This window comes from Seriola aureovittata, chromosome 5 (assembly GCF_021018895.1).
Source record: "Seriola aureovittata isolate HTS-2021-v1 ecotype China chromosome 5, ASM2101889v1, whole genome shotgun sequence".
In the NCBI taxonomy this organism is placed as follows: Eukaryota; Metazoa; Chordata; class Actinopteri; order Carangiformes; family Carangidae; genus Seriola; species Seriola aureovittata.
In genome coordinates, this window is record NC_079368.1 from 14,676,731 (window position 1) to 14,689,946 (window position 13,216).

Below are 13,216 nucleotides of genomic sequence, written 5' to 3' on the forward strand. Positions count from 1 at the left end.
TTCAGTGCCTGTGTTTTTACATGTATCTGGACACACACATTTAAAAATCAGTATCGCCCGAACAGGGACTTGAACCCTGGACCCTCAGATTAAAAGTCTGATGCTCTACCGACTGAGCTATCCGGGCGCTCGAAAGCGATTGTGGCTGGTTGTCAAATATAAAAAAAAAAAAAACCAATAGGACTGTAATTTATTTGAACGTTTATAGCTCTTTGATTTGTCGAATACTCTTTCAACTAATTTGCAGGACGACCGTTATCACTTATAACAACCGCGCGCCTGAGCTAACGACGGCGTTTGATACATGAAACACCAGTTTCATAATGCTATCAATGTCTTTCAAATACGTTTCAAATAGTATGTGTATGTTATACTTTTCTGAATTTTGCTAAGGAAAGTATTAAATATATAATAGAGCAGTACTACCCAGTATTTAAGAAAAACACTCATTGTATTCAAACCTAAACGAATCAGTCTTATCTGGGACAACTGCGAAGAAGGAAGCTAGCGGAAGTTAAACCTCTCGCTTCCCCTGGGCTTCCGTAGATTCGTTACTTAGCTAGTCATGTGAAGCCAGTTTACATCCGAGCGCTGACCTTTCTGGTGAGTAAGTAAACATTAAGACAATGTGACAGTGACACCAACCTTGTTCTACATCTCGGACATATCTGGCTAGCTAATTGCTCTGAAAATGTCAGTGTTTAGCCTAACTGCAACGCGCACATGCTGTGGCGTGTCGCTGAAAATCATAAGACCTTCATTTAACCTGTTAACGAACAATGTACACTCGCTAACAAACGTGGTAAGCATCAACAGAAGAAGCGGCACCTGCACGCGGAGCAACATCACTAATGTAAGGCGTGTGTTCAGCTCTCAACCACACAACCCAAAGGTAAATTAAACGTCAGTGATTGTTATTTGTATTGCAGTCAGTTTATCAGCTGCCAGTGCTGAACACTGACTTAGCATTCTTGTTTCCTGGTTGTCTCCGCTGCAGGTACCAGAGGCTGCAACATGGGAGCCAGTGCCAGACGACCGACTCCCCCCGGTAATGTCCTCAAGACTGGGTGAATATGATTGGGGTTAAGTAGGCTAATGCCCGGCCTTGAAATTCATGTCAGACTTTAGATAATTAGTTTAAAGCACATCCTGGAAATGCCTGACCTCTGTATTAAACAACAGTTAGGTGCTCATTTGTACATTGAAACAGGTTTTGCTTTCTCTAATGATTCCTCATGTTCATGCTGGCCATTAAAATTTCTCTTATGTGCTTTCATTGTAAGTGATGGGGGACAAACACTCAAAATGTATTCAGAGGTTTATCTGTCACTAATATGAGGCTTCAACATGAGTTAGACAAATCAAGTGGATATCTGCCAGTTACAGACAGCGTTTTGTTGTTGTGCTGTGGCAGAAGATTAGAAACACGAATACATATATATATATATATATATATCAATCACACAGGGCTGTCAACACACTTAATTGCATATATTCAAACAGCACAAATAATTAAAAGTCAGACATGGTGGGGTATGAGTCATTACAGGTTTTGGTGATTAGATGTTATTTATGGATTCAATGACTATTTGCAATGGTTCCTTTATAGTTAAAGGCATTTTAAGTGATAGTGGAAGTGGAAGGACACTGTTACACATAATACTTCTCACCAATACCTCGTATTTTACAGCCTGCACAAATCCCTGCTGACCTGGTGGACAAACTTGAGCGACTGGCCTTGGTTGATTTCCGAACTAAACAGGGACTGGCCTGTTTGGAGAAAGCCATACGATTTGCAGATCAGCTTCATGTTGTTGACACATCTGGGACTGAACCAATGGATTCAGTTCTGGAGGACAGGTATGGTCCATACAATTACGGACGGTCTTTTTCATCACAGTTATACCCAAATAGCATAAAACATGAACAAAAACCACAGTTCAGTTTTAAACCCCTGTGAATCCCATTTTATAAATGTGGTTTTGTTTTATCCATGCTCATTCAGGGCCTTATACCTGAGAGGTGATGCAGTGATGGAAGGGGACTGTGCTGAAGAACTGCTTCAGCTCTCCAAAAACACAGTTGAAGAATATTTTGTGGCACCACCAGGTGGGAAAAAATTCTGAATACAACATTAGTATAGATCTAATGATTGCTTGTACATTATTGAGATGATGGTAAAATAAAGTATTAAAGATACATTTTCATCATGCTTTGTTTGTAACTATGAGGATTCTTAACTAATATATATATTTATTTTATTTTGTTTTTCTTTTCATCATTCAGGAAATATTCCTCTACCAAAGAGGGAGGAGAGGACTGCTATACTGAAACACTCAGAGCTCTCAGATTTATGAATTTGTCCTAAGTAATTTTTTCAGGCTTTTTATATACCTTACTATATCCGTGGTGAGAGAGAGAGACATGAAAGTTGGGGAGAGAGAGAGAGGGGGGATGACGTGCAGCAAAGGGCCATGGGTCAGACTCAAACCCTCTTCTAGGTGAGTCACTGAGGTGCGCCAATATTATTTTTCAATTTGTAAGTATGTGTCAGATATGTCGGCTGGGGACAACACTTGGTCGTTTCACTGCTTATCTGCAGCCATAAACATCTGTCACAGAGCTTTGTCAGGTATACAGCAGGACCCACATGTTCTGGAACAGGAAAAGGATGTTTATTTTTTTCAGTTTCATGTGACGCCTGTGGTTTGTTTCAGTGTCAGTTTATAAAAATGCTGAGTCAACAGTGTGTTGGAGCAGAAGGTGTAATGAGGATATTCAATGCAATGGACGTACATACCTTTGATTTGTGATTTCATGTGTCTTGTTTTCTTCTTTCTTTCTTTTTTAATAAAAATAAAAACTTAATATTTTGTCTCTGTATTGTTTCCATAAGTAACAAATGTTTTTAGAAAAGTAAGTGTAGTTATAATTCATATTATGAAATTGTTATCATTGCACCGTTAAATGTGCCAAAGGTTTGGTGAACCTTAAATATGGGAGCTCAGTATTTATGTTAACCCTTAGATAGATAGATACTTTATTTATCCCCTAGGGTACTGTTGATATTTCTTGCCTTCACAGTATGGTCCAGGTCAATTTTGACCAATTTTGAACTACAGATCTATTTAGAATGTATAAATAGCCCATCTGACATTAATAAATGGATGATTAATCCTTAATTATTGTTTCAGAGAGAAGGGAGAGTGTATGTTTTAGGTTTTACACATCTTTTTTGGAGAAAAACTTCTACTGCACAGTGTGTCTTGCTGCCATAACCTCAGTCACTGAATAAAACTCAGAATAAACAGATTCTAATTTGTTTATTTTTAGATATTTTTTTCTACATTGCCGGTGCAGAAGACGCACTGCCTCTGTATGACTTCCGTTCATCATGTGCACCATATATAATCACTCCTACGCTGTTTTACTCTCACTGTTTTGAGATTCCCCCATGATCCTTCAAGGACCAGCAGGTGCCTGTCTCTGTAGGAACCTGGGCAAATGTGGTGGGAACACAGAAAGTTCTTGTGACAGAGTTCAAGGTCCCCCTTGAACTCTGTCACCACTGTCCCATAAAAAATACACACAGATCTGGCATGTACAGTTTCAAGATTCCCTAAAACCACCATTTTCCTTGATTTGACCCACAGTGGTGGATCTGAAATCCATTTCAATAGATATGGGTCAAATTCGACCCGGAACAGCCTCAATGTAAAAACATTTGTAGCACCTGTACAAAAGTATACAATTTTAAAATATTTACATTCTTGTGTATTTTGAGTCACTTTAGGAAAAGTCGTCAAATTTCAGGCTAAAAGAATGACATTTAGGGGAACAATCATATAGTCTTGTGTGGGTATCAGGCCGTTTATAGCCTTTCCTTATTAGAAATAGGCTATAGCCATGATTTGTTACATCTGTTTGTTAAAACTGTATTTATGAGGTAATAAACTCATAGGCTTGCCCTGGGGCAGTATCAATAATGATCATAACATTACAAGCCCTCGTTCCAGCTGACTGATGTTAGGAGAATGGAAACCGAAAGTTATTACGGCATCGAAGGAAAAACGAATCTTACATGAGGGGGCGGGTGTTGATCAGCTGAGGCAGCCTCTATATAAACTGTGCTGAATTCAGACCTCAGGCACAACTACTGATCACCGCTTATTTAACAGTCGACGACTGAAGACTTGAAGTTTTCCGGAGGAGTTTCTTTTTATGATTAGTGTCAAAAGGTAGGAGGCTCTCTTTAATGACGCTGTAGTGAAATATACTGTGATGATTTCAAATTGTTTTTCTACAGTAAACTTATTTTAAAATGTTTTGAATTGTCTTTCAGACAACTTTCAACATGGATATAATCATCACAATGCTGAGTGAGACCTACACCCTGACGGTGCAGCCGGGGGACACAGTTGGCTACTTGAAAACAGTCATCCAACAGAGACTCGGAGTTCCCCCTTATAAGCAGAGGCTGGTGTTTGTCAACGGCCAGAGGATCGACCTCAGCGAGGACGCACAGACAGTCAGCTACTACGGCCTGCAGTCTGGCTCCAGGGTGATGCTGCTGGTGACCGAGCCGGCCACCATCCAGGTGTTCCTGAGGAACGAGAAAGGGAAGTTGAGCACCTATGATATCAAACCTGACTTGACCGTTGACGAATTCAAGCGCAAGGTCGAGTGCAGAGAGTCGGTGCCGGTGAGCCAGCAGAGGCTGGTTTTCCAAGGCCGGGAGATGTCCGGCGGTAAACTGTCCGACTACAAAGTCGAAGCTCTGGGCACCATCGACCTGTGTCTCCGTCTGAGAGGAGGCTGAGGACACTTTGACACTGTTAATACATTAGAAAGAAATGTGAATTATTTTATTTAATATAAACGGAGACATTTACATTTATTTTTAGAGATAACTATTTTTTTTAAAAAGCCCAAGCATTCCAATTGATGTTTATATCGTTATTATTTCCAAAACTTATGGTGTTTTATTTGGTCTTAATTCAGTATTTTTTGTAATACAAATATGTCACAGCACTGAATGCACTATAATTTTATTGTGATAAATACATGTTGTTATTATGTTAACTGGGTATTGTTATGAATTAATTAATTAATAAAGTCCCAAATGTAAATTTACTTCATGTTTCCTGTGCCCTTCTTCAGCTCAGGGGTGGAGCTGTACACATCAGACTGAAACCACTAGGCTGAACAAAAATAAGGCTTACTTTAAGATTTCATATTTAAAAGTGGCATTGTTTTCAATATTTTACAGACACTTTCTCAATTATGTATTTCAAGGTTTATTACATCATTCAAGATTCTAACAGTGTTTATAAAACAATGCATTTAATACAAACTACATTTTAATAATGTTCTGTTATTACAAACAGTCATGTTTCCAATATAGAAGCATGTTAAAATGGCTTAAACGCATCATACAGGTTTGTTAGGAGTTAATCAGAAGAGCTTGTCTGAAAGATACTCTGTTGTATTATCTCAGTTCTCACTGTTGTGCATTCACAAGCACCAGTGGACACTTGGTCAGTGCATCATTAAGTCAAGTAAACATGACTTTACTTTTTCTTTTGAATTTGTGTGAAAGAAAAAATAAATGCAGACACTGTTGTGACAAAATTACCTCGAGATGTTTCACACAGGGCTTGAAAACAAGGATTTTCCATTGAGGCTCCTGCCAAAACAACTGTGAAACACTAACAACTTGAATTAGTTAGTCAAATGCAGTAAGAAAACATTTAAGAACAAGTCAGCACGAACTGCAGGCTGTACATATTGTGTAAAGCCTGTTTAATGAGACACTCAAGGAGACAAAACAGTAGTAATTAATAGTAATGGACATTTTTATTGGGAAAACTCACTCAAAATCCACTGAAAAAAAAAAACCTGCACACATCTGTCACATATGAAGCCAGAAGCCAGGATGTAAATTCTGACTCATTTCCTGCACCTCCCCTTGTGTTTGTATAAGACAATCAAGAAATAAAAACAACAAAGACATACTCCTCTTCAGGGGATGCAACAGAGGGCAATTTAATGTCAAATACAAATTATGTTTTAAATGATGTACCTGGGAGCTTTCCTGAGGTTTTCTATATGTATCCGACATCTTAGCATTTTGGTTGACTTAACTTAGACTGAAGGACAACATAGGGCTAGGTTCTTTCTTTTTTTGATGGAGAGCCAAAATAAAGTGTCGTGTACTGTCCACTCTCTCTCTTTTTTCAATATGCACAATGCACACGTGCACACACACATACACATACAGTATAAAGAGCCAGACTGGATGAGTGTTTCCCCATTGGCCGTAGTGCTTTCAAAACAGCCAACAGTTTCTGTCATCAGGGGGAATTTACAGGCAGTGTTGCCAACAGTGTTTGGCATGTTACCACCTTTGTCACTTGATTTACCGACTTTTCAGACCCATTTAGTGGTTTTCTTTTCTCAACAAAATAAATAAATAAATAAATTAGCGACATATCTAGACTTTTTGGACATACTTACTTTCCGTAGAAGAGAGCAACCAGGTCTGGAATTGCTCATTAACATGTTGCCTCGTCTTAATGGGCTGCGTTTCAGTCACTATTTCATACTTCTCCCGTTGTCTGAGAACAGAAACAGAAAAACATGTAAAAGATAACAGCTTTATTGGAAATGTAGCTTTATTGAAATGTATTATGTGCGAGCACAGAGAGTAGGACAGAAACAGACAAACTAAGGGCTGAAACCAGCTGACACTCTGCAGGAAGCAAATAATGACTCATACAATTGTCGTATTACATCATCCAACAACATTCAGGGACCTTAAAAGCAGACTAGCGACTTTGCATAGATTGTTGTTGTTAAAGCAGTTGCACAAGAGTTTTCAACTTCATCCTCAATTTCACATATTGGCCATACATGGTCAAGCCATATAATTTTCAACCTGTGATTTTCATTCACCTCCTGAATTTATGGCAATAGCTTTCACTATGACATCAGAGCTCACCTGAGGGCCTGCCGCTCACCTGTCCTGTCCCTGTAACTCAGGCTGCGGCTGACAGGATTTTCAGAATAAAACGACGCATTAACAAACAAAGCTTGACAAGCTGTGGCTAATTTTCCTTATAAATAATGTTCACATATTAACGCTTTTGATCCATTCATGGAAAGGAGGAGGGATGGCATTAAATTGTAAATATTTAGCCCACTAATTTGAAAGAAGATATGTCTTCTGTAGCCTTGGATTTTATGTATTTGCAGAGGAAGAGGAGTAAAAATCATTTGGTGCAAGGTAAGACAGCAGTCTGACTGTTTTCATATTTATACTGGTTTGTTATATAATTGGCAGGCTACGCAATAAATGGATGATACATTATCACTATAACAGATTTTAGTGTGGTGATTGGTAGCTGTCAGTCATAACTGATACAGCTCAAAAAGCAGCAGCTGGATGGATGGCTGGATCACTGGTGTTTACCTGTTGTTGAGTCTGATTTGTTTTCCCCATGAGTGAAAAAATGCCTAATTTCATTGTCAGTCCTGCCCTGATTCAGTGTTGTATATTGCAGTCCTACAATTTATGTGCACAGGGCCGCAGGAAGATGTTTTAAGTGGGGGGCGCTATAGTGGGAGGAGCATTTTACCCCGAACCCATACAAATACAACATAGGCCTACAACAATACTACTACACACACACACACACCAAAAACACAGCAGCAGTAACAACAACAGCAGCCAGGTCTACAAAAAAGGACTCAGTAATCCTATTGCACAATAATGGGTCAGTCCCAGCCTGACACAGCAGACTCCTCAATGGTGGTGGTGCTAACGCTGATACTCCAGCGGATGCCTGCGAAAATTTACAACCAAACGAAAATGATGGTGGTGGAGCTGCTCTCCTGCGAAGGCTGGACTTCATTTGTGCTTTCTTTAGCTGGTGGTTTGCCAAACAAATCTGCAATAATCTTTTCCTCCATTGTGATTTTATCCTTCAATTAGCTATCAAGGCTACAGCAGCCATATGTAAACTTACGAACCCTACCTTAGAGATGACATGACTCACCCTACACTGCATCTGATTGGCCAATGATCGTTGCCTTGGTTGGTTGGATTGGTTAGGTTAAGGCATGAGGAGTGAGAACAGTTAGGGTCAAGGTAAGAAATCATTCTGAGGAGGAGCACACCGGGCCATGTCAACACTTTAAGAACATTATGCTCTCGCCACAAGGGGCACCTGCAGCACCCCTAGTTCCCGCTGATTTCACTGCAAAACAGCAGGAGTTTGGTGAAGCTGCAGGTATTAAGGCCTGGGGGAGTTGGTTTGTTGTCTTCTTAATGCACTCCTGTTTCTTTGCTTCATGGTATGAATAGTTAACCCTGTAGTCATCAGCAATGATTGACATGAGAATTTGGGCAGTAGAAATTGGTTTAGCAAGAAAATAATTTTGAATCAATTCTGTGAATCTCGCATAAGGATCATGATCCAACAGGTGCAACAGCTCCTCACAAAATTAGAAGCCCACTGTATGTTTTCTCCTTGCACATTCAGAGCTTTATACGAGAGGGGCAATGCAGTGATGTCTTCGAGGCAAAACCTTGGTCACTTCACTTCACTTGCTTATCTGCAGTGAAAAATAGATATAATAAACAAGAAAAATAAACAGCAGCTGGTAATTTATATTCATTTTTCATTTTCATTTGACAATCATGGTTCATTTTCCTTTTCAGTTTCAGTTTCAGTTCATAAAAATGGTGAGTGAGCAGTGTGTTGGGGTGTAGTGAGGATATTCAATGCAATGACAGTAGGTTACATTGTTTTGATATGTTTTGGCATTATGTTTTCCATATGCCCTGTTTTCATTCTTGTGTTAGCTTTTCTCCCTTTCTGTTTTGTTTCCATAATAAACTAAAAATAGACATCTGATGAAATGATTAAGTATTTTCTTATAAGAACGAGACATTCCTGATTTGATCTTACATAACGGTGTCTACTGCTGCTTGTAGTCCAAACTAACATCTATTCATTCTCTGCCCCACCTGTTTGTTAAAGCTGTATAATGAGTAATAAACCCATAGGCTTGCCCAGTATCAATAATGATCATAACAAAACAAGCCCTCGTTTCAGCTGACTAATGTTAGGAGAATAGAAACCGAAAGTTATTACGGCACCGAAGGAAAAACGAATCTTACATGAGGGGGCGGGTGTTGATCAGCTGAGGCAGCCTGTATATAAACTGTGCTGAATTCAGACCTTAAGCACAACTACTGATCATCACTTGTTTAACAGTTCCCGACTGAAGACTTGAAGTTTCCTGTGTCAAAAGGTAGGAGGCTCTCTTTAATGACGCTGTAGTGAAATACACTGTGATGATTGTAAATTGTCTTCCTACAGTAAACTTATTTTAAATTGTTTTGAATTGTCTTTCAGACAACTTTCAACATGGATATAATCATCACAATGCTGAGTGAGACCTACACCCTGACGGTGCAGCCGGGGGACACAGTTGGCTACTTGAAAACAGTCATCCAACAGAGACTCGGAGTTCCCCCTTATAAGCAGAGGCTGGTGTTTGTCAACGGCCAGAGGATCGACCTCAGCGAGGACGCACAGACAGTCAGCTACTACGGCCTGCAGTCTGGCTCCAGGGTGATGCTGCTGGTGACCGAGCCGGCCACCATCCAGGTGTTCCTGAGGAACGAGAAAGGGAAGTTGAGCACCTATGATATCAAACCTGACTTGACCGTTGACGAATTCAAGCGCAAGGTCGAGTGCAGAGAGTCGGTGCCGGTGAGCCAGCAGAGGCTGGTTTTCCAAGGCCGGGAGATGTCCGGCGGTAAACTGTCCGACTACAAAGTCGAAGCTCTGGGCACCATCGACCTGTGTCTCCGTCTGAGAGGAGGCTGAGGACACTTTGACACTGTTAATACATTAGGCTGAGGACACTTTCATTCATGGAAAAGATACCATAAAGTTAATATAAATTATTTTATTGTAATTGTGTGAAAACAAAGCAACATGCTTGTTTATTTTTATTATTTTGAAAAATGTATAATGTATAAGGATTATAATGATAATGTTAAATCAGGACCAATGTCATGTAATTCTTTTAATTTTATTTAAAACGTTTTATTTATTTTTTTACTATGTAATTCTGTATTCTGGTAATACAGTTATGATCGTTACAGAGTTTTAAATTGACAAATACAACATGGTGTAAATGTGTTAACTGGACACTTTAAAACCACAATAAAGTCCCAAATGTGATTTTACATTTCTCATTTCCATTACCTTTCTTGGGCTCAGGGGTGGAGCTGTACCCATATAGACCACAAGACAATACAGGCACACTTTAACATTGCATCATTAAAACTGACATTATTTCAATGTTTAAAAGAGCCTATCAGTCATATAATTTAAGAATTACTATAACATCTTATGAGATTTTGGCATTGCTCTGTAAAAGAATAAATTTATTACAAACTACATTTAATCATGTTCAGTTATTACAAACAGTCACGTTTCCAAAATATCATAGCAGCATGTTATAATGGCTTAAACTCATTTTATAGGTTTGTTAGGAATTAATCAGAAGAGCTACTGTATGTGAAAACTGCTGTCCAGATTAGGAACAGGTTTACAGTCATACACTAAACAGCCTGTTTGTATTATCTCAGTTCTCTGGCATTCACAAGCATTGCCACAATGCCACAGTGAAGAAGTAGTTTCCTCCAGATTTGTTTTCTGTGAAGACATCTTCATAAGAATCATTTCCTCACTGATGCCAGGTAGGCATACCAGAATAAGGCAATCGAGTTGGCAAACAGCACTCTGAACTGAAAGCAAGAACACACACAGAAGAGGAGAAAAAACATTACAAGTGGTGTCAGTGTGTGACTCATTGTTTGTTCAACAAGCTGCTGGTGAAATGCATACCTGAACAGGCACAAAGTTGACATTAATGAACTGGAAAGGAGTCCAAACTTTCCAGTTCATCTTCAAAGCGGTCCAGTAACTTTTTCTCATCTTATTTTCAAAGTCCTCCCACCCTTTAGCCTGAAAACACAGTAGAAAGGTTATAGTTGTGTCTACTTTGCAATTTTACACTTCATCCTTTCTCCACTGTATATATAAAAAAAAGGACTTCATAGCATGTGTTTAATAAACATGAAGACAGTGGACTAAATATTATGGTCATATTCAGGTTGAAATATTACATGAATGGCATTGTAGGAATTGTAGGATTCAGCATATATTGAGGGTTTGTCCTAATATCCACACTTGGGGTCTAATCCAAGTTCACACATCGAAACTTCCACACACTTAAAGTCTTAACATGCACTGTAGCAATTACTGGAAATACATTAAACACAAGTTGGGATTAAGTACTCGCAAATACTGTAAGTGAGGGTATCGGGACGGACCCAGAGCCTGACCCATACAAGGTGCTGAGGGTCAGGATATCTTGGCTTCTGCTGCAGAAACTCTGGCCACTCTTTTTCCTAATCTGTCTCTTGTATGTCTCCCAACTTTACGGAAGTGAAACATCAAATCGCTGGGATGCATCTTTAATGAGATGATTAGGGGAGACTGTTTCTGAGATGACCCACCTCCAGGATGTTCATAACAAAGTAGAAAAGGAGTAGAAAGCCGGGGGCAAAAACAAGCCGATCCAGCAGCAGCCGTTTGATTATACAGTACGGGTCTGTGGTGGGCATCCACACCTCCATCAGCTGGTAAAAGTAATGGCTCACTGGTCCTGTAATAAACAACCTGCAACGAGCAACAAGGTATAATATAACAAGAAATATATAATAAGAAATTGAAAATGGATGTAAGAGGGGGAGGCAATTTTAAGAAAAAAATATTTTAACAGTGAATAGTTCTCTGCAGATACTTTGCTATCAATGACAGTAACTATGTTGCACCATGGTTGACATGTTTCACACTGTCACACACTCTGAAGTGTAACTTGAATGCACCATTACATTAATTTACTTGCCTTAAAAACATGTCTGTATAAAGTCTCACCCATAAATGGCATATCGTGCAGCTCCAGCTGTGTCAATCTCACTGATCGGGGCTCCATATTTGGCCTTTTTTCTTGCCTCCAAAATCTGAGACAGAAGATTTCCTAAAGCTGAGAGTATGCCACTGAAAATATCAAGGACACACACACACACACACACACACACACACACACACACACACACACACACACAACACACACACACACACACACACACACACACACCTATCAATATGTAACAAGTGCATTCATAACAAGGCACCCTGATGAAATAGAAAGTGTTTTAAACTTTATAATGTTACATGGTCAGTTGTTAGGGGAGGACCTCCAGGCAGATGCTGATTGGCTAAAGCCAGTGCTGAGACAAAAGGCCAGTCTGTGGTCAGCGCAAACAGACACTGTTCACTGTGTGGTCAAAAGGATCCACGCTGACAAATGAATAAGTGATTAATAAGTGTTAGCATTAACCAAATAAACTTAACTACAATGCTTCGATTTTATCAGCCCAACAGTAAATGAGAACTTGTCATTTCTGACTCTCAAACTGAGGAAACGCGACAGAAAACAAGCAGCAGACTGCAGAGTCAGTGAACAAACAAAGCTACTGACCTCGTGACAGACTTGGTGAGGATGGGGTATTTCTTCAGAAGAACCAGGTACTGCTGGAGTAAACGGAAATGTATGGGCGCATCCCGGACTGGCAGACTCTCCACAGGCATTGTCACTTCTGTGACGGTGGTACTGACATTACCATTACACACTAAAGTGACAGGGGCGAAGTTGAAAAGGAACTCCTCCACAGTCTTCCTGTGAACGTCATTGCGTCTCTGATGGAGCCACGCCTTCTCGTCGACGTCCGAAACAGCCAACAAAGAAACGTTTATAGAATGCGCTTGTTTACAAAAAAATGGTTGTTGGGTAGCAAATTTAATTTGCAAAAAATAAATAAATAAATAAATCTCCATGGTCATAGAAAGAAAAACATTTACTATTATTGTAAGAAAGTAAAGAAATTTCCTTTTATCAGTTCAAACTGTACAATGGCCCAAATACTATTGGGTAAATACAAAATTATAACAGCGACATGACAACCGCTGAACTACTTTAATCACTTATTTGTATTTTCTTCTTCAATGTGATTACTTTGCTTCATTTAGATGTGTCATCAGGTTGACATGCATGATTTCTGAACCCT

General features: G+C 39.4%; 4 protein-coding genes and 1 non-coding gene across 5 annotated transcripts; 3 read left to right on the top strand and 2 right to left on the bottom strand.

Annotated features, from left to right (window-relative positions):
* Positions 1 to 54: 54 nt before the first annotated feature.
* Positions 55 to 127, bottom strand: trnak-uuu (transfer RNA lysine (anticodon UUU)). Its single transcript has one exon. It is a non-coding gene; the product is annotated as a tRNA-Lys (tRNA).
* Positions 128 to 534: 407 nt separating this feature from the next.
* On the top strand, positions 535 to 2,868 carry gatc (glutamyl-tRNA amidotransferase subunit C). The gene is made up of 5 exons (XM_056376503.1): positions 535 to 892; positions 998 to 1,048; positions 1,691 to 1,860; positions 2,006 to 2,109; positions 2,287 to 2,868. The coding sequence occupies exons 1-5, from the start codon at positions 692 to 694 to the stop codon at positions 2,355 to 2,357; spliced, it is 597 nt and encodes a 198-aa protein (XP_056232478.1). The 5' UTR covers positions 535 to 691; the 3' UTR covers positions 2,358 to 2,868.
* Positions 2,869 to 4,099: 1,231 nt separating this feature from the next.
* On the top strand, positions 4,100 to 5,133 carry LOC130169660 (polyubiquitin-like). The gene is made up of 2 exons (XM_056376565.1): positions 4,100 to 4,238; positions 4,343 to 5,133. Exon 2 carries the CDS (start codon positions 4,355 to 4,357, stop codon positions 4,817 to 4,819), a length of 465 nt encoding a protein of 154 aa, XP_056232540.1. The 5' UTR covers positions 4,100 to 4,238; positions 4,343 to 4,354; the 3' UTR covers positions 4,820 to 5,133.
* Positions 5,134 to 9,213: 4,080 nt separating this feature from the next.
* LOC130168963 (polyubiquitin-like) lies at positions 9,214 to 10,264 on the top strand. Its single transcript, XM_056375335.1, has 2 exons — positions 9,214 to 9,318; positions 9,423 to 10,264. Exon 2 carries the CDS (start codon positions 9,435 to 9,437, stop codon positions 9,897 to 9,899), a length of 465 nt encoding a protein of 154 aa, XP_056231310.1. The 5' UTR covers positions 9,214 to 9,318; positions 9,423 to 9,434; the 3' UTR covers positions 9,900 to 10,264.
* Positions 10,092 to 12,835, bottom strand: pxmp2 (peroxisomal membrane protein 2). Its single transcript, XM_056375331.1, has 5 exons — positions 12,631 to 12,835; positions 12,024 to 12,146; positions 11,603 to 11,765; positions 10,929 to 11,048; positions 10,092 to 10,828 (listed from the first exon to the last, which is right to left on the bottom strand). The coding sequence occupies exons 1-5, from the start codon at positions 12,738 to 12,740 to the stop codon at positions 10,760 to 10,762; spliced, it is 585 nt and encodes a 194-aa protein (XP_056231306.1). The 5' UTR covers positions 12,741 to 12,835; the 3' UTR covers positions 10,092 to 10,759.
* Between the last annotated feature and the right edge of the window lie 381 nt (positions 12,836 to 13,216).

Coding starts and splice junctions, on each gene's coding strand:
- gatc (XM_056376503.1), top strand. CDS start 692: ATGTCAGTGTTTAGCCTAACTGCAACGCGCACATGCTGTGGCGTGTCG. Junction 893..997: donor CTCAACCACACAACCCAAAG/GTAAATTAAACG, acceptor TCTCCGCTGCAG/GTACCAGAGGCTGCAACATG. Junction 1,861..2,005: donor GATTCAGTTCTGGAGGACAG/GTATGGTCCATA, acceptor ATGCTCATTCAG/GGCCTTATACCTGAGAGGTG.
- LOC130169660 (XM_056376565.1), top strand. CDS start 4,355: ATGGATATAATCATCACAATGCTGAGTGAGACCTACACCCTGACGGTG.
- LOC130168963 (XM_056375335.1), top strand. CDS start 9,435: ATGGATATAATCATCACAATGCTGAGTGAGACCTACACCCTGACGGTG.
- pxmp2 (XM_056375331.1), bottom strand. CDS start 12,740: ATGCCTGTGGAGAGTCTGCCAGTCCGGGATGCGCCCATACATTTCCGT. Junction 12,147..12,630: donor CTCACCAAGTCTGTCACGAG/GTCAGTAGCTTT, acceptor TGATATTTTCAG/TGGCATACTCTCAGCTTTAG. Junction 10,829..10,928: donor TCAACTTTGTGCCTGTTCAG/GTATGCATTTCA, acceptor TCTTGCTTTCAG/TTCAGAGTGCTGTTTGCCAA.